This window comes from Rattus rattus, chromosome 12 (assembly GCF_011064425.1).
Source record: "Rattus rattus isolate New Zealand chromosome 12, Rrattus_CSIRO_v1, whole genome shotgun sequence".
Classification (NCBI taxonomy): domain Eukaryota; kingdom Metazoa; phylum Chordata; class Mammalia; order Rodentia; family Muridae; genus Rattus; species Rattus rattus.
The window spans coordinates 87,792,340-87,817,417 of NC_046165.1; the positions used below are offsets into that span (position 1 = coordinate 87,792,340).

At 39.2% G+C, this 25,078-nt stretch overlaps 1 protein-coding gene across 1 annotated transcript in view; it reads right to left on the reverse strand.

Annotated features, from left to right (window-relative positions):
* Window positions 1–25,078, reverse strand: part of Znf385d (zinc finger protein 385D) — a 351,240-nt gene that overhangs the window by 77,157 nt on the left and 249,005 nt on the right. Inside the window, exon 4 of the mRNA XM_032918333.1 lies at window positions 5,068–5,230. Within this exon, the coding sequence (XP_032774224.1) occupies window positions 5,068–5,230 (163 nt within the window). The remainder of the gene's footprint in view (window positions 1–5,067; window positions 5,231–25,078) is intronic.

Below are 25,078 nucleotides of genomic sequence, written 5' to 3' on the forward strand. Positions count from 1 at the left end.
AAGGAACCGGGTATAGATCTCTCCTGAGAGACACATCCAGAGCATGTCCAATACAGAGGTCAGTGCTAGCAGCAAACCACTGAACTGAGAACAGGACTCCCTTGGGGAGGAATTAGAGGAAGGATTGAAAGAGTTTAAGAAGGTTGCAACCCCATAAAAACAACAATGCCAACAAACCAGAGCTTCCAGGGACTAAACCACTACCGAAAGACTATACATGGACTGACCCAGGGCTCCAACTGCATATGTAGCAGAGAATAGCCTTGTTGGGCACTAGGGGAAGGGGAAGCCCTTGGTCCTGCCAAGGTTGGACCTCCAGTGCAGGGGAATATGAGGGGGCAGTAAGGGGGATGGATGGTGGGAATAGCAGTATGCGGGAAGAGGAGGGAGGGGGATGGGAGCTTATGGACAGGAAACCGGGAAATATATCTAATAAAAATTTGAAAAAAAATTGAAAAAAAAAAAGAAAAGAAAAAAGAAAAAGCAAGAAGACCACAAATTTGAATCTGTATTTAGCACCTTCTTCTGATCAACACATTTACAACTAAGGCTGGTTGAAGAAAACTTCATACATTAGGAAAAAAAAATGCTTTCAGGCCTTGGCAATTATAGGACTTGAGTCAAACATATCGTCCGTAGGCTAATTAGCTTTTGCCAGATAGTCACTGGAGAGCCATTGCAAATGTCAAGCATTGGGGGGGGGGGTCTCCAAAAGCAAGACAAAACAAAACAAAACACATAAACACCTCCTTAAGGGCTCTATTTGATGACCTTTTATAAAACTTGCAAATGTGAAACTTGTTGACCAGTGAAGAACTATTGTTACTTAACAGAACCAACTACGAAAAAAAAATGTGAAATTCTAGAGCTTACTGTGTCCAAATGCTGAGCTTTTCTATTTATTTATTTATTTGTTTGTTTGTTTGTTTGTTTGTTTTGTTTGTTTGTTTGTTTGTTAGTCATATTAGATAGGGACTTTTGTAGTCACTGCCTTTGAACTGCTCATTGTAGTAGCTCATGATAGTTTTGAACTCCTGTTCTCTTTGTGTCCATCTTCTATGTGCTAGGATTATAGGTAGGCACCACCACACTCAAATGAGGACATTTTCAAAATTATTTTTGGAATCTACTAATATTGGTGCTGGTAACCTGTCTGAGTAAGTTCCCAACAGGCATGGAAAGGCAGGGCTCATCTTAGGACTGAACTGGAGAAGGCTGTGGTCAGGGTGGGGTAGGAGAATATTGCTCACCAGTGTCCCAGCTCTCAGGAAGGAGGAGCCCATCCTGGCTCAAGGCAGTCAGGCCCTGCCATAGAACATTCCAGTAAAAACTGAACGGAATGTTTTATGTCGCTTCCACTGATATTTCAGCTTTACCAGGCAAGGATTCATGACCCTGTTTCCCCTCTGATGTGGAACTAGCAAGGCGCAGCTAGAAGCAGCTTCAACAATCTATCACTGTGGTTAAATCCGCATGAAAAGAGACAACACAGCTGAAGTGTTGTCTGAAAGGAAAATAATGAGTTACTGCCAAAGCTACTGGGATGTGGAGGTTATGACTTCACCATAACCTAGGGTGAGGTAACTGCTAAAACAGAGAGTGAAGGAGAGTCCTCAAACTATAAAGATTAGGGGACAACAAATAGAGAACACAGTTCAATTATTTGTAATTTATCATTCCACAGGAGCATACCACAGCATAGTTATATTTTTAGTTAACTGAGATATAATTTTTACTACCCTTTTAATATTTGTTGTACAACTTTTAATTTTATTTAGTATTGTTATGTGTATGAATAAGTGTGGGCCTGTTCGACACATGTGTGAAGGCCAGAAGGCAACCTATGGATTCAGGTCTCTTCTTCTGTGGTAGCTTTAAGTACTGAATGGAGATCATGAGGTTTGAGCAGCAAACACTTTTACCTGCAGAGCAATCTCAACGGCTTGGTTTATTTTTGTTTGTTTGTTTGTTTATTTTTGTTGTTCTGGTTGTGAGACGATATTCAGTTCCTCTTTCCAGTGCATGCAAGCGTATTATATAAAGAATTTAATTAGGGCTTGCTTACAATTTCAGAAGTTTAGTTCATTGGAATTGTTACAATGTATTAAATGTATGGCAGCAGGTAGGCAGACATTGTGCTTGAGGAGTTAAGAGTTCAACATCTGGATCCCAGGCAGCAGGAAAAGAGAGAGTCATTAGGCCTGGGCTAGGCCCCTGAAACCTTAAAGCATTTCCTAGTGATACACTTCCTCCAAAAAGAACGCAACTCCTTCATAAAGGTTATACCTCCTACTCCATTCAAACAGTGCCACTCCCTAAGCATTCACAGATGTGAGTCTATGTGGGCCATTTTTATTCAAATTCCCTACCACATTACACTCTTTGGCCTCCATTAGGCTTGCAGCCATGTCATGATGCAAAGCTTCATTTAGTCAAATTTCTTCAAAAGTCTCCATAGTCAACACTGTTTAAAAGTCCAAAGTTCAAAGTCTCTTCTGAGACTCGTGGCAATGGATTTAACTGCACCCCACAGTAATCAAAACAAAGACATATTTAATAGTTCCAACATACAAGGGCACAGAATACACATTACTATTCCAAATGGGAGGAAAAGGAGCCTAGTAAGAAAATACTGAACCAAAGCAAGACCAAAACCCATCAGGGCAAACTCCAAGTTCTCTTTTCATGACTGATGTGAAAGTTCCTTTCAGATCTCCAACTCCTTTCAGTTTTGTTGACTACGACAAATATCTCTCGGCCTGGTTCCACACCCAGTCTACAGCCTTTCTTGGCAGACATTCCACGACTCTGTTATCTCCTGTGAAATGATCCAAACTCTAGGGCTCTCCGACGAAGTCTAGCTTCAATTTCATAGCTTACACAATGGCCTTTCTGGCCTCCATGCATGAATAACCCTGATAAACACCTAGACTCAGTGACTTTATTTGGGCAAAGAGCCCATAGCCTCTTTCTTGTATCCTTGACTCTGAAGCCAGAACCTTATGGCCAAAACTGCCCACTTCTGCTGCTTGATGAGACGGGAGCTTTTTTCCCCCTACTCAAATACCTTTTCAACAGCTTTCTGTTGTAGATGCTTTCCTTCACTACTTAAACTTCATTTCCTTTTCACTTTTTAGAAGCTTAGATCAGAGGGATCTTGCCCTGAGAACACCATTCCTTTATTCCATTTAGCATCCAGCTTTTCTTTAAACTTTGTGATTCCTTGAAGATAAGACTTAGCTCCATTACACACCTGGCGTTCCTTTTCTCCTCAAACTGCACATTTTGTATCTCTACTTGCTCAGCTTGCTCCTTTTCAATATAGATCTGCATAAAAATGAACACAAATAACCATAAAACAGAGTCCAGTCGTAGGCTGTCTTGAAATCTTCTCTGCTAATGTCATTAATCCCAAACTCTTCAATTTACCCTCAAGCAATTCGTTCTGGACATGAGCAAAAAAGTGGCCACCATGATCTTTAGAAATTCTTTACAGGAATGTTCTGTAGACGACATAGCAGTAGTCTTTCCCTTGGAAACTTCTTGAGTTGGCCAAGACATTTCAAATTGCTCTCTGAACTGTCTTCAGTGCCCCACTAGTATATGCCATTTAGCCATTCAATTGCTACTATATTTGATGCATTCATAATCTACACTTCTCAGTGACCAGAGTAGCATTGGGTCTACTTGTATCCATTGTATCAACGTGTATCTATCCATTCTAGTATTGATATTTGACAAGAGAAATCATGTTCCCCAGCTTTCTTACCATGGCACATTCAACAACCAAGCCTTTAATGATGAGAGAAAGGACAAGTGGTTTTATCACTGTTTCTCCATTTATAGTAAAATGGCGGAATGTCACTCTTATGCTAGATACCAGAAGACTGTGAACAACAGCCTACTCTTCCTGTAGAAACTGGTGCCAACAAATTGGATCTATCAGAGAGTCACTAAAATGAGTATTTAGAATCTACAACGAGGGGGCAACACAGAGATAAAGAGTGCTTGCAACCACAGACTTGAGATGTACACAGGCTCTTAGGGAAGGGTATGGTATATCTGTCAGTGGCAACCTAGTGTGGGGTGACAATTAACAAACAGTTCATTTTAGATTCATAAAGAATTTTTCATAATCCCAGAGCACCAGAGCATAATGTGTTCTCCTACTAAGCATTTTATATTTTAATCTGTTTCTGTGCAAAACAGTTCATTTCTGATTACGATCTCCCTGGAATTGAGGCTATAAACATGTTCTTTTCCTTGCCCATTCCACATGTATACCCTGGAAGGCAATGATCTCACTAGCCCCTGCATTCTCAATTCTAAATTCTACAAAGTGATTTATTACAACTCTGTCTCCACATCATGCAGGACTACCTGCATGTAAATTACAAGGAACAATGGTCTCATATTTTAGGTGCCAGTTTAGAAAAACATCCTACCTTTGTAGCTGTGAATAAGCTAATCATTTGCAAACACTAACCCAGGGCCATTCAGAGGCTGTTATTTTACTGTGAAGACCATTAAAGAGAATAATTGGCATCAATAATACTTACTTGCCCATGCAGAAGGAAGGGTACACAGCCATCAGGAGCCTAAATATATAGCCATAATGCAGTATCTACAATTTATAGAAATAAAGCCTAGGAGTAGTAGTGTGCGTATGCAGATCTTCTCCATTCACTTATTTATAGCACTGGCTGTGTACTCTCAGGTAGATAAAATCACTACCCCAGTTATAAGGTAAGTATTGTGCAGAAGGTTTTTGGGGACATCCACAAAATATTAACTTCCCAAGAGTCGAGAATATGGTGTTCAGAAAACTTATAATAACTGGGTCTTTCTAAACAATCACAAGTCTACTTCAGAATGCAAAATCTGTTATATGCCTAGGGATTGTCATAAAGATTGTGGAAAATGAGAGGGAACAGTTATCATCACACAGACAGATGGATTCCAGTATGAGTTGATGTAGTGGGCACATATTTAAAAAGATATGGAGTTAGGCAAAGAAGGGAACCTCCAAACAATGACAAGGACAACAACAAAGATCATTGCTTTAACCTGTTTTGTCAGAGCTGGTGGTGATGGGATTGGTCGTGATGGAGGTGAAGGTAGTCTTTGCGCTGTCCTTGGCAGTGACAGATTTCTGCTTGTTTTTCATGGATTCCAATGCTTTGAGCTTCTTGGCATGTTTCGTGCCTTTGTAGTGGGCTGCAGCCTGGCTCTACAAGGAAGAACACAACGAACCATGCAGTCAGGCTCATTTCTAAACTGGCATTCTCTGTATTACTGCAAATACAGACTGTTTCAATAACTGGTACCATTCAAGTTAACGCTGGCAGGGGATGTCTATAGAATGATGCTTAGAGCAATGGAAACTAAAGTCTAAGAGTCAGAAGAAAAAAAGTATCCAGTTGCTTCCCTTAATGAACAGAATATTAAAACACCAACATTTTCCTTTCAGAGTGTATGTGGGGGGGGGGTACAGGAGTAGGAATTTACCTTTGGTCTACCACTATAGACACTAGACCTCAAAGAACAATTAACAAAGTCTCTAGCAAAAAGGGAGTCTCCTCTGTTCATAAAATATAGTTTGTCTTCCTGGGGTATGATAGATTAGCATATACTGTCTACAAGAAGGACTCATATAACTTAGCATATGTACACTCAGGAGGGTGACCTTGAAAACACAAATGAAAAGGCAAGGCAGAAGTCCAAATGGGGTATGGAAAATCAAGGGTATTTCATAATTCTTCCTTACATTTGCTTCCTGCCAGGATTTCCTCAGAAAGCCCACTGTGATATTTTTCTCCAGCATGATTAGACCCAGAAAGTTCTGTGGCTGTTCAATACCTAAAGTGGTTGATGCATTTCTTTCATGGGTGGCTTTTGCAATTCTGTTTTAAGGGCAATCTGTATTCCCTGAGGCTATTGTTTATTACAGGGTTGAGGCACCGCCACCACACAGCTCAATATTGTCTAAAACTTGAGACCTTCCTGTTTCTGCCTTTCCAGTACTGGGGTTTGTAGATCTGCACCATTTCCTTTGGCATATTTTCTAAACACTGTTTTTTAAAAGTTTCTTGAGAGACAATTAAAATAGAAAGTAACTGATTATGAAATATTTATCAATGTTCACTGAGAAGAACTGCAAAATCACTGGGCTTTGCAGTTAGTGCTAGAATTGCAAATGGATAGACAAGAGTCACTTTGAAAACCAAAGTCACAATGAAGGACTATAGTTCTGCTGTGTTACTCATTGCTTTCCATTTAATATTGAGGCTAAAATTTTTATTTTACTAATAAAATGGCAATGATTTAATCATAGCAGTTAGAGCAGGCTGGGCCATCAATTATAACATATTTTAATAAAAAAATAGAACTCCACATCTTCATTTGCATCATTCTGATAAGATGTTTCCAAATGACTGGGTACCTTTATTGGAAGAACACTGGATAAGGAAGTTATATATTAGGAACAGTTTGAGCAGAAAGCACTCTCATGTACACGTTTCCAACAACACAGAGCATCAGAAAACACAGTGTAAGCCCAACAAGAAGCTCAGATATGGTGCAGTTAACTGTGAAATCAGAGACTTGTTACATTGACCTGACCAGAAGTGACTCTCACACAAGACTTTGTTTTGTTTATCCTGCCTGGTGCTACACAAATAAAACACAGACTATAGTCAATTAAATTCACACAGGTCACTGCTGTGTAACATTCATTAACACAGTACCCTCCCATTGGTAAATGATAAGATGTTTTTAAAATGTGCATTTGAAATTTGAATTTTAATGAACAATGCTACTATCTTCACTTATGTCTTCCAAATACGCTTATGCTTATAATGTTAAGACAAGTTTACTCCATAGGCCAGGGTGGCCTTGGCCTCATACTTGGGTTGCTCTTGCTTCAGTCTTTTCAATGTTGAATTACTGGTGTGTTGTATCTGTCGTTCCCAGCTTTAAAATATACATCTTAAAAGATCCTAGAAAAATCTACAGTTTCAGGGAGTAATAGGAGATTTTTCTATAACACAGCATACTCTAGGTGAATGAATTTATTTATGAAATTAAAATCCATACTACAAAAGAATCCCTGTGGCAGAACAAGCACATTCCACAAAGAGAGCAAAGCCTTCTGCGCAGGCGCAGAAGCCTGATGCTCTCGATGGCTCAGGAAGGATTGGGGATTCGAGGGTGAGAAAGTGCACAGGAGTTGGGGGTTCTTGATTGACATAGCTAATATGTGGAAATTGAAAATAAATCAACTAAAATGCATATTCATACTCGTTTTCACCAAGTGATACCCTTGAAGGACCATGTCAATCACCTTGGTTACAGCCTACCTAGGTTTTTCCAACTATGTATTTGAAGTGCACAAAAGAAGAGCAAGGAGTAGAAAGGTGTGAAGTGTTGCGGGGCATGTAGGATGTGTAGAATTTGAGATAAATGGACTACAGTGGTGGAGACCAGCAGAGGATGATAATTGAGTGTGAAAGAGAGTCAGCATATGTACACTAAAAATGGAGGGGGGAGTTCAGATTTGGGGACAAAAAAAGACCAAAGACAGACCAAGATGATTATCTTAGATATTTTGAATTTCATTCAACTCTGACTTTTTATTGAGTTCAGAAACTGCCCTTGGGGTATTCTGGTATAACGGTTCTAATCTATGCCTACTCTGCTTAGTTCCTGTCTTGATTCATGGTTGTTAGAGTTTGTCTGAGGGCAGAAATCCAGCCAACCTGCCTCTTGGTTAGGTCCTGCGGATGCCGGCAGAGGTGATGAGGAGCATCTCTCAGTCTGTGTCGCTGTGGACAAGGCTGAGTCCAGAGCAGCGGTGCTTCCAGGGGACTTTCAAAAGGAACGCTGGGCAAAGACTTGCCTTGGGGCTCTTCTGCTTCTTTTTGAAGAGAATATAAAGAAGCGTAAACTGAGCCCTGCGAAGCTAGTTTGGATAGTCACCTGTCAGTTGCTGAGTTAAGCCATTCACAGAAATGCAAGAATCCTAAAGAGACGAGCAAATGACCTGTCTTGTTTTGTACTTTGTGTTTCTTTTATTTTTATTTTTTTAGGTGTGTCTTTCTTATTTTTTCTTTTCTTTTATTGAATATGTTCTTTATTTACATTGCAAATGTTATCCCTTTTCCTGGTTACCCCTCTGGAAGCCCCCCACTACCTGCTTCCATGAGGGTGCTCCCCCTCCCTTGCATCTTCCTGCCATGACATTCTCCTACACTGGGATATCAACCCATCACAGGACCAAGGGCCTCTCCTCCCATTGATGCCTGACAAGGCTCATCCTCTGCTAGATATGTGGCTGGATCCATGGGTTGTTCCAACTCTTTGGTTGATGGTTTAGTACTGGGAGCTCTGGTGGGTCTGGTTGGTGAATACCTCCAAAAAGAAACTGGAAAGAGAATACACTAGCAGCTTGACAGCACTCCTGAAAGCTCTAGAACAAAAAGAAGCAAATACACCCAAGAGGAGTAGATGGTAGGAAATAATCAAATTCAGGGCTGAAATCAACCAAGTAGAAACACAAAGAACTATACAAAAATCAATAAAACCAGGAGCTGGTTCTTGAGAAAATCAACAATATAGATAAACCCTTATCCAGAATAAACAGAGGGCACAGAAACAGTATCCAAGTTAATAAAATCAGAAATGAAAAGGGAGACATAACAACAGAAACTGTGGAATTAAACAAAATCATCAAATCCTACTACAGAAACCTCAACACCTGGAACACTTGGAGCAGTGTACTGTTTTAAGCACAAACATTGTCAATATTAAATGAGCATGTATGCTTAAGTTGAGATTACTTCAAACTCTATACTTCATAACTAAAGCAGAATCATGCACACATGGGCCAATATGGCAGAATTATACTGTAATGGGTGACTTTTAAAGAAGTAAATGGTGAGGTGATCATGTTATAGAAATCACTGCATGGATGTCACTCTTGGGCTAGCATATGGCCTCTTGGAGTTTAACATATGCTATCAGAGAGGCATGTCGTGCATAAGAGGACAGTGCCATTCTAAACTCTCTTCAATTCTATTGCAGGCTTCCTCATCTACTGATATTTTTAACTTTTTTTTTAAATTTTTTTTACATTTTTTTAAATTTTATTTTTCATGGATATTTTATGTATTTATATTTCAAATGTGATCCACTTCCACACGCACCCCTGCTCCCATACACCCCACTCCCTGCTCCCCATGCTTCTATGAGGATGCTCCCATTTCCACTCACCCACTCCCAACTCAATGCCCTGATATTCCCTTACATTGAAAAACAATACTTCAGAGTACCAAGAGCTTTTCCTCCTATGGATGCTGGACAATGACATCCTCTGCTACATATACAGCTGGAGCCATGGGTCCCTCAATGTGTACTTATTTGTTGGTGGTTTAGATCCTGGGAGCTCTGGTGGGGTCTAGTTGGTTGATATTGTTGTTCTTTCTATGGAGTTGCCAACCCATTGAGGTCATTAAGTCTATTCTCTGACACCTCCACTGGAGTCCTCTTGTTCAGTCCAATGGTTAGCTCCAAGCATCCTCATCTGTACCACTAGAACTCTGACAGAGACTCTCAGGAGACATCCACATCAGGCTCTTGTCAGAAAGCACTTCTTGGCATCAGCAATAGTTACTGGGTTTGGTGGCTGCAGATGGGATGGATCCCCAGGTGGGGGAGTCTCTGGATAACCTTTTCTTCAGTTCCTGCTCCACTCTGTCCCTGTATTTCCTCACATGAGTATTTTGTTCTCCCTTCTAAGAAGGACTGAAACATCCACATTTTGGTCTTTCTTCTTCTTGAGCATCATATGACCTGTGAACTTTTTCTTAGGTATTTCAAGATGTTGGGCTAAAATCTACTTATCAGTGAGTGCATACCATGTGTGCTCTTTTGTGACTGGGTTAGCTCACTAAAGATGGTAATTTCTAGTTCTATCCATTTGCCTATAAATTTCATGAAGTCACTGATTTTAATAGCTGAGTAGTACTCCATTGTATAAATGTCCATATTTTCTGTATCAATTCCTTTGTTGAAGGGCACCTGGGCTCTTTCCAGCTTCTGGATATTATAAATAAGGCTGCTATGAACATAGTAGAGTCTTTGTTATATACTGGAGCATCTTTTGGGTATATGCCCAGGAATTGTATAACTGGGTCCTCAGGTAGTACTATGTCCAACTTCCTGAGGAGCCACCAGACTGACTTCCAGAATAGTTGTACCAGCTTGCAATCCCAACAACAATGGAGAGGTGTTCCTATTTCTCTACATCCTCGAAAGCATCTGCTGTCACTTGAGTCTTTGACCTTAGCCATTCTGACTGGTGTGAGGTAGAATCTCACTGTTGTTTCGATTTGCATTTCCCTGATGACTAAGAATGTTGAACATTTCTTTAGGTGCTTCACAGCCATTCAATATTCTTCAGTTGAGAATTCTTTGTTTACCGCTGTGCCCTAATTTTTAACAGGATTATTTGATTCTGTGGAGTCTAAGTTCTTGAGTTCTTTGTATATATTAGATATTAGCATTCTATCAGATGTAGAATTGGAAACTATTTTTCCAAACCTCTTGATTACTGTGTGCATCTGCATTCATTCAGCAGTTTAGTATGGCAAAATGGCTTAGCAGCTTAGAGCACTTGCTGTTCCTGCAGAAGACACAGGCTTGCTTCCCGGTATCTGCACCAGGGTGCTCAACTGTCAGTAACTGCAGTTACAAGGGATCTGTGACTCTCTTCTGCCTTGTGGAGTTCATAGAAACAGTGTGAACATTTGGGCACACACACACACACAACACACACACACACACACACACACAGAGAGAGAGAGAGAGAGAGAGAGAGAGAGAGACACACACACACACACACACACACACACACACACACACACACACACACACACACACATGAATAAAACTATGTACATCTTGAACATCAAGATCCAGGCAAAAGGGCTACCAACATGAGGACCTGCTTACAATTACGAGGATTTGAGTGTAATATAAGTATTTTTGGATAAATCCGATTAATACTATCATATTTGACATGCTCATCTTAAGAATTTTCTCTAGGAATTTATTCTGGTAAAAGTACCTGCTGGGGCTCAGAGACCAATACACCAACAATGAGAGTTTGGCTTTCTCACCTCCTTCTGCTCCACAGTACAGGGACAAGCTTGCTTTTAGTTTCTGGTATTTGACAAAAGCATTTCTAAGAGTTCAGCACAAGAGTCATGCAGCCCTTTCCTCCTTTTTATCCTTCCTTGCTCTTATCAAAGAAAGAAGACTGAAACTTAGCAATGCCCATACCCTCCAAAAAGGTTTTGACCTATGATCAATTCAAAGAGTTTAGGCTAATAAACTACCTGAGAAATAAGACAATGTTTGTTGTTTGTTTGTTTTTCCTATATTTCTTTTCTTTATCATCCCATAACTCATCACCACCTGCCCAAACTCAAACTCCTCTCCATTTCCAGAATTTGGAAAGATATCCAAATTGAAGCTACTGACAGCCTAGAGCCTTATTGTGTTACTCCATATGCACATATTAAGTGTATGTACATTTTTTACTTCCAGTCTGTCTGTAGTGAGTTTGTTCAATAGACTCAAATTAGCAAGTTATCAAAAATTTGTAACACCAAAGTGTGAGGTTTTAACCATTAATATGAAGCCATTTAAAGATTAAACACTTATAGAAGTGTTAAATTCATATAGTATAAGGGGTTTGCAAGCCCACGAGGCAGCTTAGTATCCTGAGATTTCCCATTTGTTTGGTGTTAGAGTCACAGACACCTTGTGATAATGTTCTTAGCAACTTAGTTTCTTAAACTACATGGATAATGTGCACAAGCCCTTCTCCAAACACGTTCCCCACCATCCTCTTCCTGTCTGAACTTTCTTTTGTGGAATGTTCAGTGAGATACAACTATGTCCACTATTAACTTTTTACAGAGAATCTCCTATAAACTTCTGCCTTTGTAGGATTGGATAAGTATATAATTCAAATCAAATGATTTATGGATAGATACTTACATGGTATGAACAATGTATATATGACAACCAGTCAATCAGAATAGAGAATTACTGAAATCATGCCCCTTAGTAACTAACTCCTCTTTCTTTTGGACTCCATAAAAGGAAGAGCGAACAGTAGACAGGCCCTTGGAGATCCTCACTCACATGATTACCACCAAAGTAGATAGCATCACAAGACCATCACTTTGCTTCAAATAAAGTTTGTCTTGCTCTTCCTGCAAATCTATAAGTACTTTTGATAAGAGTCCAACAACTTGGAAACATTAGACATGAGGTCAGACCAATGGGGATAAAAGTGTAAATCCCCATGAACCATTATCAGAAGCACATTTCCAAATTGGGCCCCGGGGAACATGACTTGTAATCTCAGCTGTCAGAGAGGCTAAGGCAGGAGAATTTGAAGTTTAAGTCCTACCTGTATAGAGTGAGTTCAAGGCCAACCTATATGACTTAGTGCGATGCTGTCTTAAGAATGAAATGCCAGTGGGGTTGGGGATTTAGCTCAGTGGTAGAGCACTTGCCTAGCAAGCAGAAGGCCCTGGGTTCGGCCCCCAGCTCCAAAAAAAGAAAAAAAAAAAAAAAGAAAAGAAAAAAAGGAAAAAAAGAATGAAATGCCAAAGGACATCTGAGGATATATGTCAGTGTTAGTGTGCTTGCCCAGTATGGACAAAAATGTATGTTCAAACTCTAGCATTGCCAAAACCAAAAGAAACAACAACAACAACAAAAAAAGTGTGCATCCTTTTCTAAAATTCCAGTTCTTGGGAGTTTGAGGCATGAGGATCAGGAATTCAAGGCCAGCATGTGCTATGTGAGACTACAAGAGAGAGAGGAGAGAGGAGAGAGAGAGAGAGAGAGAGAGAGAGAGAGAGAGAGAGAGAGAGAGAGAGAGAGAGAGAGAGAGAGGATTAAACCTATAGACAATTGAAAAGCATCCACATCTGTGTCTGTTTTTACAGATGTTAGTTATATTGGTGTCATCCATACCTATCTACAGCTCTCTATATAGAAACATTTATCCAGAAGAGGTGAACTGAAAACATGGAATTAAAATGGAAAGCATGCATTCTAGTCAATTAACTTGTAGCCTTCTAGATGTTGTTTGCTGAGTTTCTTCTCCTTTTCTGATGTTATTTTTCCTGTCTAAGGTAATTATTGTTCCAGAGTGAACTCTGATGTCATCACTTTTACCTACGAATTACGTTCTACTGCTCTTCTATGGTCCAAGTTGTGGCAGGTAAAGAAAAATGATACGTTATGTTGCAATAATAAATAGTAATTGTATACAATGATGATAATAATGAGGAGGAGGGTGATGATGATTAATATTAGGGAAAAACTATGTCCCATGCCAGAACTTTTGGAATTTTGCTATAGGAATGTATCTGATTCCATTTTGCTTAGGATGTGTCTTGGAGTTAGGCGTGTCTAAGTTCTTTAATTATCTGTTCCTTTCTCTTATTGAGGGAGTTGTTAGATAGAAAAGACACACACACACACACACACACACACACACACACACACACACACACACTACAAAGCCAGGGTTGCATTTTCTCTGCTACATTATTTAATACAACGTTTGAAGAAGAAATTTAAAGGTAAACTAGTTTGCAGTTTTCTAGATTTTCCTTACCTCTATCAGTTCTCACATGCAAGAGGGAAAATCCATTAGACTGAAATTGTTAGCCCTTAGTTGCATCTCCCATCCAGAACACGCAATGACCTGTATCTTCTGATGGTATAGTTAAGAATTCATGTAGCAGACTCTACTAGTAATGAATTTTTACTGTTGTGGTGTACCAACATAGAAACCATAACACAGCGATATACTTAAGCATATTTTTGGAGTTCATGTAATAGGTGCTTTTATTCTTTTATACTCTGATACAAAAATTAATAGTAACTATGGGAACAAAATGGGAAGGTAATATCAAAAAAGTAATTTGGTATTGGGGAGTCTAAATAAATCTACAAAAAAGGTAAATTTATGCTTTATTTTCCCAGACATATGACAAACACTTATAACCAAAGAAAATATTTGTTGGTTTTGTTGTGTGGATGAAAAAAATCTGTATAGATGGATTCATTTGTCTTATAAATATTGTTGCTGTGATTGGTAAGCATGAAGCAACTAATAATTTTATTCTTTCTAAAGATATTTATTTATTTATTTATTTATTTATTTATTTATTTATTATATATAAGTAAATGGTAGATGTCTTAAGACACACCAGAAGACGGCATCAGATTTCATTACAGATGGTTATGAGCCAGCATGTGGTTGCTGGGATTTGAACTCAGGACCTTTGGAAGGCCAGTCAGAGCTCTTAACCACTGAGCCATCTCTCCAGTCCCCAACTTTATTTTTCTAACTTGTACAGTAGAGTACTTATTTGAATGTAGACTCTTTACCTACTTCTTGCTATGGAGAAAACCATAGCATCTGAGCATGCAGAACTTACACTGCTGTATCTGCCTAAGAGTTAAATAGTGGCAGAGAATAAGGTTGGGTTTTGAAAGCTGGTACTCAAGATCAATTCTATTTTGAAAAGTTATAACCTCTGTCTAAATTTTCTTAATCTGCTTTAGGTTATGTTCAGGTGTCTTTAGTGAGTGTTAATTCTAAAAATAGAATTGTAAATGTTCCAGGTTTGTGAATAATGGAGAAAAATCAGAGAAATCACCTGGTCTAACTATTGAGTCAGTGCACAGGACGTTTTCCCAGCACTTTGTTCATAGTATGAATGTCACAACCATTTCTAAAGTCTGGAGACAAATGAGAGATTGTGGAACTAATTATGTCCCAGGGTCAAGTTGTCATAGGAATTTGTGCTCTGGGATGACATGAGTGTACTCTCTAAGTAGTCTTTGACTTTGTTCTTTACCCGAGTTACAATGTCTGTCTCCAGCAAGAAAAATCACTCTCACTGGAGATAAATGAGCACCAGCACTTTCTTTCATTCTCTGAAGAAAAAATGCTACAAGAAGAAACCCTTTTCCAGCTCTGATGACTAGTTTTCTCCTTCCGGAGTCCATTTACTGACTAATGAGATGTTACAACCTCTAGTATTGGGTGTGTGTCTGTTATGGTACCACAGAGGGTTAAGCGTCTATTCCAGCCACAACCTGAATCCCATGTAGAAACTAGAAATCAAAATGCTCCTTTTTCTGTCCTTAGAATTCGCTAGCCATCTCTAAATACTTGTCAACTAAATGCATGTTGAATTAATATCGCATGTTGATTTTTAAATGGAGATATGCATATGGTGTCTCAATGGATTTGCATGTGAGCAGGGTTCAACTTAATTCTCTGCTGTTGCTTGGCATTGTGCCCTGTCTGCTGAACATACTTCAGGGGAATTTTATGGCACTTAATGCGGGCAAAGCATCTGGCACAAACACAAACTATTTTCTTTTCTTCTGGGAGGAAGCTTATCATGAACCACAAATTGTGCAATTTATGAGCATTTGCTTTGCATAGAAGGTGTACAAGGGATAATTTCGTGATGGTTTGTGTTTACAGATTTATAGTGAATAACAGTTTAGGTTATTGCAGGAAATACTTTAGATAACTGCAGTGATGACTTTACAGTTTTAAGGGTTATCTGGAACATCAAATTCTTTCAAATAGGCAGAAATTATCGATACTTGGAAACTTTTGTTATAGCAAGTTTTATGTGCTTCCATTTTCGACCCACGTAGGAGCTGACCCTGTGTCACAGCTCTCTGTACCCAGATCCTGTGCAGAGAGAGCTGGATTCTCAGAAGTGCGGATAATCCTGAGAGCACAGGTGAGACCTTCCCTTCTGCTCATATTCCTGCCCCAAGAAGAACCTGCCTGGAGCCCTTTGGACACAGGAACCTAGGAGCAGTCTGGTACAGGATCCTTTTGGTGTTTGTCATTGCCCAGAGCAGACCCTATGCCACATCCCTCTGTATCCAGATCCCGCTGGGATGAAGGCGCTCTCCAGAAGTCCTGACACACAGGCTTAAAGAAGGGTCAAGCCACTGACAGAAACAACAAGAGCAGCTAACACCAGAGATGAGCAGATGGCAAGAGGAAAAGGCAAGAGCCTGAGCAAAAGAAACCAAGGCATCATCAGAACCCAGTCCCTCACCACAGCAAGCCCTGGATACCCAACACCAGAACAGCAAGGTTTTAATTTAAAATCACAACTCATAATGATGTTAGAGGACATTAAAAACAACATAAATAACTCGCTTAAAGTAAAACAGGACAACACTGGTAAATAAATAGAAGCCCTTAAAGAGGAAACATCAAAATTCCTTAAAGAATTACAGGGAAACACAAACACACAGGTGAAGGAATTGAACAAAACCATCGATAATCTAAAAATGAAAATAGAAACAATAAAGAAATCACAAAGGGAGACAACCCTGGAGATAGAAAACCTAGGAAGAAGATCAGGAGTCATAGATGCAGGCTCCGCCAACAGAATACAAGGGATAGAAGAGAGAATCTCAGAAGCAGAAAATACCATAGAAACATTCACACAACCATCATAGAAAATGGAAAATGCAAAAAACTCCTAACCCAAAACATCCAGGAAATCCAGGATACAATGACAAGATCAAACCTAAGGATAATAAGTGAGGAAGAAAGTGAAGATTCCTAACATACAGGGCCAATAAATATCTTCATCAAAGTTATAAAAGAAATCTTGCCAAACCTAAAAAATGAAATGTCCATAAACATAGAAGAATCCTATAGAACTCCAAATAGATTGGACCAGAAAAGAAATTCTTTCTGTCACATAATAGTCAAAACACGAAATGCACAAAACAAAGGAAGAATAATAAAACCAGTAAAGACAGAAGTTCAAGCAACAGCAGACCTATCAGAATCACACAGGATTCAACAGAGACCATGAAAGCCAGAAGATCCTGTGCAGATGCCATTGAGACCCTGAGAGAAATCAAATGCCAGCCCAGGCTACTATATAAAGTAAAACTCTCAATTAACATAGATGGAGAAACCAAGATATTCCATGACAAAAATCACATTTACACAGTATCTTTCCATAAATCCAGCCCTACAAAAGATAATCTTTGGAAAACTCCAAGACAAGGAGGGAAACTACATCCTAGAAAAAGCAAGAAAGTAATCTAATTTCAACTAACCCAAAAGAAGATAGCCACAGAAACATAATACTACCACTAACAACAAAAATAACAGGAAACAACAATCATTGGTCCCTAGTATCTCTCAACATCAATGGGATCAATTCCTCAATAAAAAGACATAGACGAAAAGACTGGATAAATAAAGAGGATCCAGCATTTTGTGCATATAGAAAATATACCTCAGTGACAAAGACTGACACTTTCTCACAGTAAAAGGCTAGAAAAAAGTTTTTCAAGCAAATGGTCCCAAGAAACAAGCTGAAGTATCCATTCTAATATCGAATAAAATCACCTTTAAACAAAAAGTTATCACATAAAGAAAAAAACACTTCATATTTATCAAAGGAAAAATCCAACAAGATGAACTCTCAATCCTGCATATAGAAGCTCCAAATGGAAGAACACCAATGTTAATAAAAGAAACTTCACTAAAGGCTAAAGCACACATTACACCTCATACAATAATAGTGGGAGGCCTCAACACCCAACTCTCATCAATGGACAGATCATGGAAACAGAAACTAAACAGAGACACAGTGAAACTAACAGAAGTTATGTAACAAATGGATTTAATAGATTATTTGTAGAACATTTCAATCCTAAAACAGAAGAGTATATATACCTTCTTCTCACTACCTGATGGTACCTTCTCCAAAATTGAGTATAATTGGTCACAAATCAGGTCTCAATAGATACAAGAAGATTGAAATAATACCATACATCCTATTAGATCACCATGGACTAATGCTGGTCTTCAATAACAAAAAACAAACAAACAAACAAAAAAACCAACAACAACAGAAAGCACACACACAGATGGAAGTTGAGCAACACTCTACTCAGTGATAACTTGGTGAAAGAAGAAATAAAGAAATTAAAGAATTTAATGTAAATAAAGGCACAACATACAAAAACTTATGGGACACAATGAAAGCAGTGCTAAGAGGGAAACTCATAGCTCTGAGTGCCTCCCAAAAGAAACTGGAGAGAGCTTACACTAGCAGCTTGACAGCAAACTTAAAGGTCTAGAACAAAAGGAAGCAAATACATCCAAGAGGAGTAGATCTCAGGAAAAAAAATCAAACTCAGGGCTGAAATCAACCAAGTAGAAACAAAAAGAACTACACAAGGAATCAACAAAACCAGGAGCTGGTTCTTTGAGAAAATCAACAAGATAAATAAATCCTTAGCCAGACTAAATTGAGGGCACAGAGACAGGATCCAAATTAGCAAAATCAGAAATGAAAAGGGAGACATAAGAACAGTAACTGGGGCAATTCAAAACATCATCACATTCTACTTACCAAGGCCTATATGAAACAAAACTGGAAAATCTGAATGAAATGGACAATTTCTAGACAGATACCAGGTATCAAAATTAAATTAGTATCAGATAAACCATCTAAACAGTGCCATAACCCCTAAAGAATTAAGTGGAGTCATAAAATGTCTCCCAACCAAAAAAAGCCCAGGACCAGATGGGCTTAGTGCAGAATTCTATTAGACCTTCAAATAGAAGATGTAATATGAATACTTTCGAAACTATTCCACAAAATAGAAACGGAAGCAACACTGCCCAACTCCTATGAAGCCACAATTATTATTATACCTATACCACACAAAAGCCCTACAATGAAAGAAAACTTCAGATCAATTTCCCTTATGAGAATAATGACGCAAAAATATTCAAAAAATTCTTTCAAACTGAATCCAAGAACACATCAAAACCATCATTCATCATAATCAAGTAGGCTTCATCCCTGGGATGCAGGGATGATTTAATATACAGAAATCTATGCATGAAATCCACTATATAAACAAAATCAAAGAAAAAAACACATGATCATCTCATTAGATGCTGAGAAAGCATTTGACAAAATTCAACACCTTTCACGTTACAATTCTTGAAAATATCAAGAACTCAAAGTTCTACCTAAATATAGTAAAAGCAATATACAACAAACCAGTAGCCAACAACAGACTAAAGGGAAAGAAACTGGAAGCAGCCCTACTAGAATCAGGGACTAGACAAGGCTGCCCACTTTCTCCCTACCTATTCAATGGAGTACGTCTTCAAGTCCTAGCCAGAGCAATTAGACAAAAAAATTAGGTGAAAGGGATATATATTGAAAAGGATGAAGGGAAAATATCACTATTTGCAGATGATATGCTAGTATATTAAGTGACCCAAAAATCCACCAGACAACTCCTTACCTGATAAAGAACTCCAGCAAAGTGGTTGGATACAAAATTAACTCAAACAAATCAGTAGCCTTCCTCTACTTTAAGGGTAAAATGGCAGAAAAAATTAGAGAAATGACACCCTTTACAATAGTCACAAATAATATAAAAACCTTGGTATGACTCAAACCAAGCAAGTGAATGAACGGTATACAAGAACTTCAAGTCTCTGAAGAATGAAATTAAAGAAGATATCAGAAGATGGAAAGACCTCCCATGCCCAACCTCCTCTGCATTACAGAGCAATAGTCATAAAAACTGCTTGGTATTGGTACAGAGACAGGCAGGTAGAACAATGGAACAGAAATGAAGACCTAGAAATGAACCCACACACCTATGGTCACTTGATCTTGGACAAAGGAGCTAAAATCAACCAGTGGAAAAAAGAGTATTTTCAACAACTGGTGCTGGTTCGACTGGAGGTCAGCATGCAGAGAAATGCAAGTCAATCCATTGTTATTGCCTTGTATGAAGGTCAAGTCAAAATGGATCAAGGACCTCCACATAAAAACTGATACACTCAAACCAAAGAAGAAAAAAATGGGGGAAGAGCCTCGAACACATGGGCACTGGGGAAAATTTCCTGAAAAGAGCATCAATGGCTTACGCTCTAAAATGAAGAATCAACAAATGGAACTTCATAAAATTGCCAATCTTCTGTAAGGCAAAGGACACTGTCATTAGGACAAAAGGGCAACCAACAGATTGGGAAAAGATTCTTTACCAATCCTACATCCGATAGAGGGTGAATATTCAAAGAACTCAAGTAGTTAGACTGCAGAAAGTCAAATCATCCTATTAAACAGTGGGGTACAGAGCTAAACAAAGAATTCTCAATTGAGGAATATCAAACGGCTGTGTAGCACCTAAAGAAATGTTCATCGTTCTTAGTCATCAGGGAAAGGCAAATCAAAGTAATCGCAAGATTCTACCTCACACCAGTCAAAATAGCTAAGATCAAAAACTCAGGTGACAACAGATGCTGGTGAGGATGTGGAGAAATAGGACATTTCTGCTTTACTGGTGGGATTGCAAGCTGGTACAACCACTCTGGAAATCAGTCTGGATGTTCTTCAGACATTTAGGCAGAGTACTACCCAAGGACCTAGATAAAACACTCATGGGCATATACCCAAATATGCTCCAACATATAACAAGGACACATGCCCCACTATGTTCACCGCAGCCCTTTTCATAGGAGATTGAAGCTAGAAAGAACCCAGATGTCCTTCAACAGAGGAATGGATACAAAAAAATTTAGTACATCTACACAACGGAGTACTACTCATCTATTAAAAACAATGACTTCATGAAACTCTTATGCACATGGATGGAAGTAGAAAATACCATTCTGAGTAAGGTAAACCAATCACAAAAAAAACACACATGATATGCACTCACCGATAAGTGGACTTTAGCCCAAAAGCTCGGAATACCCAAGAAACAATTTATAGACCACATGATGCTCAAGAAGAAGGACGAACAAAGTGCAGATGCTTCAGTCTTCCTTGAACTAAAATATTTATAGGAGGAAATAAGGAGATAAAGTTTGGAGCAGAGACTGAATGAAAGGGCATCCAGATACTGCTCCACCTGGGGATCCAGCCGATATACACACAGCCACCAAAACCAGACACTATTGCTGATGCCAAGAAGTGCATGCTGACAGGAGCCTGATATAGCTGTCTCCTGAGAGGTTTGCCAGAGCCTGACAAATACAGAGGCAGATGCTAGCAGCCAACCATTGAACTGAGAAGTGCATCCCTATTGGAGGAGTGTGAGAAAGGATTGAAAGAGATGAAACGGTTTGCGCCCTCATAAGAACAACAATACCAACCAACCAGAGTTCCCAGGGACTAAACCACCATCCAAAGAGTACACATGGACAAATCCATGGATTCAGCTATATATGTAGCAGAGGATAGTCTTGCTGGTCACCAATGGGAGGAGAAGCCAAGGCTGGACACCCCCGGCCCCCAGTGTAGGGGAGTGTCAGAGGGATGAGGTGGGAAAGGGTAGATGGGTGGAGAAACACCCTTATAGAAGAAGGGGGAGGGAGGATTGAATAGGGGTTTTATGGACTTGAAACCAGGAAACAGAATAACATTTAAAATGTAAATAAAAAGTATCCCCACCCTCCCAAAAATATCAGGCCAAAAAGGAAGTTCCATGCTCTAAAACTACTGAGAAATTATGACCTCGATAATCTATATTCTCTATAGTAACGTACATCCTCAAAGTAATGTATCTCCTATATTTGTTCAAGAGATGGACCTAGAGAAAATATCAGTCTCCAAGTCCTCATCAGTCAGGATAAGCTTCACCATACAGGTTTGTAAAATTCCTAATCCTAAATAAGTGAATCTAATTGATTATCGTTTTATTCCTTTTTCTTTTTAATTGTGTGTGTGAATGTTTTTCAAGTGTGGAGTAAAATTGCCCATGAATGTCAAAGGAGGCACCAAATTCACTCATTCTACACTTATAGCCAGGAACCAAATTTGGATACTCTGGGAGAGCAGTAAGTTAAGAGCAGCAAGTGTCTTTAATCACTGTCCAGTTCTCTGCTTCTCAAACTTCCTAATGCTGTGACCCTTTAATACAGTCCCTCAATTATAGTCAACTGTAATATAGTTATAGTGATCCTCAAACATAAAATTATTGTGTTGCTACTTCATAACTGAAATGTTGCTATTGTTATGTATCATAATGCATATATCTGATGTGTGACTGCCAAAGGGGGTCACAATCCAGATGTTGAGAATAGCTATGAATCTAAACCCTTCATTTTTTAAGAGATCTTATCCGAAAGACTGCCTTCTAAAGAGTGCGATTGCCTCTAAGACTTATGAGGCATTCAGCATGATAATATGCATTTCATCCAGAAGTTCTGCTTTTTCTTCATTTTTTGTTTTTGTTTTGGCTTTTGTTTTGAGACAGGGTTTCTCTGTGACAGGCCTGGAATTCACTTTGTAGACCAGGCCGGCCTCAACATACAGAGATTTACCCTCCTCTACCTCCCAGCTGGTGGGATTAAAGTCATACACCACCAAACCCAGTGTTTTTTGTTTATTTTAATTATTTAACTTTTTTTAATTCTTTTTACACTCCAGAATTCATCCCCCTCCAGGTTCACTCTCTGTCTGTTTCACATCCCATACTTCCTTCCCCCATCTCCATGAGGATGTCCCCACTCCCCAATTCCTGCACCCCACCAGAACTTCCCACTCTCTGGGGCTTCCAGTCTCTTGAGGGTTAGGTGCATCTTCTATGACTGAACCCAGACCCTGCAGTCCCCAGTGTTGGGGGCCTCATATCAGCTGGTGTATGCTGCCTTGATGGTCGACCATTGTCTGAGAGATATCAGGGTCCTGGTTCATTGGGACTGCTGGTCCTCCTACATGGTCATCCTTCTTAGCATCTTCTAGCTTTCCCCTTACTAAATCACAGAGGTCATCAGCGTCTGTTCATCGGCTGGGTGTAAATATCTACATCTGATTCTTTCAGCTGCTTGTTGGGTCTTTTGGAGGGCAGTTGTGGTAGGCCCCTTTTGGTGAGTACTCCATAAGTAATATTGGCAGGCCTTGGGGCCTTCCATTGAGCTGGATCCCACTTTGGGTCTGTCACTGGACCTTCTTTTCCTCAGACCTCTTCTCCATTTCAATCCCTGTAGTTTTTTCAGACAGGAACAATCATGGGTCAGAGTTTTTGACTGTGGGATGGCACCCTACTTCATGTCCTATCTTTCTGCTGGAGGAGGACTCTACAAGTCCCCTCTCCCCACTGTAGGGCATTTCATCTAAGGTCCCTTTGAGTCCTGAGAGTCTCTCACCTCCTAGGTCTCTAGTCCATAAAGGCAATTTACTATAAACCAATAGCCAATATCAAATTAAATGGAGAGATACTTGAAGCAATCCCACTAAACTCAGGGACAAGATAAGGATGCTCACTTTCCCCATATCAAAGTGCTAGCCAGAACACTAAGACAATGAAAAGAGATCAAGGCGATACAAATAGGCAAAAAGAAGCAAACATATCGCCAAAAATTCTACCAGACAACTTCTACAGCTGATAAACAACTTCAGCAAAATGGTTGGATATAAAATTAACTCAAATTAATCAGTAGCCTTCCTTTATACAAATGATAAGCAGACTGAGAAAGAAATTAGGGAAATAACTCCCTTCACAATAGCCACAAATAACGTAAAATATCATAGGGTAACTCTAACCAGATTTTTTTTAATTACTTATGTTTTTGGCTTTTTGTTTAATGTGACTTCTCCATCTGTAAGTATGCCTGCATGTTAGCAGAGGGTATCAGATCCCGATACAGAGGACTGTAAGCCACCATGTGGTTGCTGAGAATTAAACTCAGAACCTCTGGAAGACCAGTGAGTGCTCTTAACTGTGCGTCCATCTCTCCAGCCCTCATCCAGAGGTTTTGTCAGAGTTGAACATCACTTAGGTCCCTGAAGCACTTTGGTATGTTATGAAAAGTTGATGATTTGCTATCACAGATTACCCTCAAACCCCGATTTCTTGTGGGTGGAGTTCACACATACTCAAATTTTCTAGCTCTTCATTTATTTACAAAGAACTCACTGCACAGTTACTGCGAACCAGACATAATTATAGTATATGGTCTGGAGATTACAGATGATGTCTAGGCTGCTGCTAAATTGGGGAATTAAATGACAACAGATGGTAAGTAGGGTTCCTGAGAAATGTCATTTGTAAGACAAATACATTTTTCTGTTTAGACATTGAAACCCAATACCCAGTCAGCTGCATCTTTTAAATGAATGAACTCAGATTCCGGCTGACAGTTATGTGGCTAAATATTTACATTTTTTTAAGTGAACTAAAGCATACTTCAGCACTTAGCTACTCTCACAAAAATCTTTTCTTAGAGGGTAAGTGCTTTCCTCCTTGATCTTCACATATCAACCATAGCAAATCTTCCTTTTCCCAGGCAAACAGCAAAGTGAATTGACTAGGAGAAAAAGAACACATTTGTCCTTGTTGAGTAGAATATACTCAATAGTGGCTCAGCATTTGGTTTTTGAAAGCCAACTTCAGACTATTAAAGTTCCACTCTTAGAATAGTGAAGTGCAATGGCCAATGTCCAGCTACAGAAGGCTACAAGTTGTCCTCAAAACCAGACGATAAATCTGTTTTCTCAGAGTTAAAATCGGATCAGATGAAATCGACCTTTTGAAGAAAATGTATTAAAGGTCAGGTCAAAGATGGGAAAGAATGGTAGGAACACTAATCAGGGGCTGACTGATTGCAGGATGGGCAATTATTTTTTCCATGTCTGAAATTAGACTGTGCTTGCCCAATAGATCTCACCCTAGTGTACAGGAGGAGCAAATTTCAAAATAAGTAGAGATTTTTCTCTCCAAGAAATAAATAACAGAGGAGATGTTACCATTTGATAAGTTATTTTCTGCCAACAAAATGAGCCAATTCAAGCCGGATTAAAGTGTATAAAAGTAGTTTCATTGGGAAACCATACTCTGGCTGGTTCACTGACTCAAGGAAGAGACCAGGGAGGGAAAGAAAAAGAGAGAAAGAGCTTTTACATGCAAAAAGAGAGACAGTTCTGCAAGAAAGGAGAGA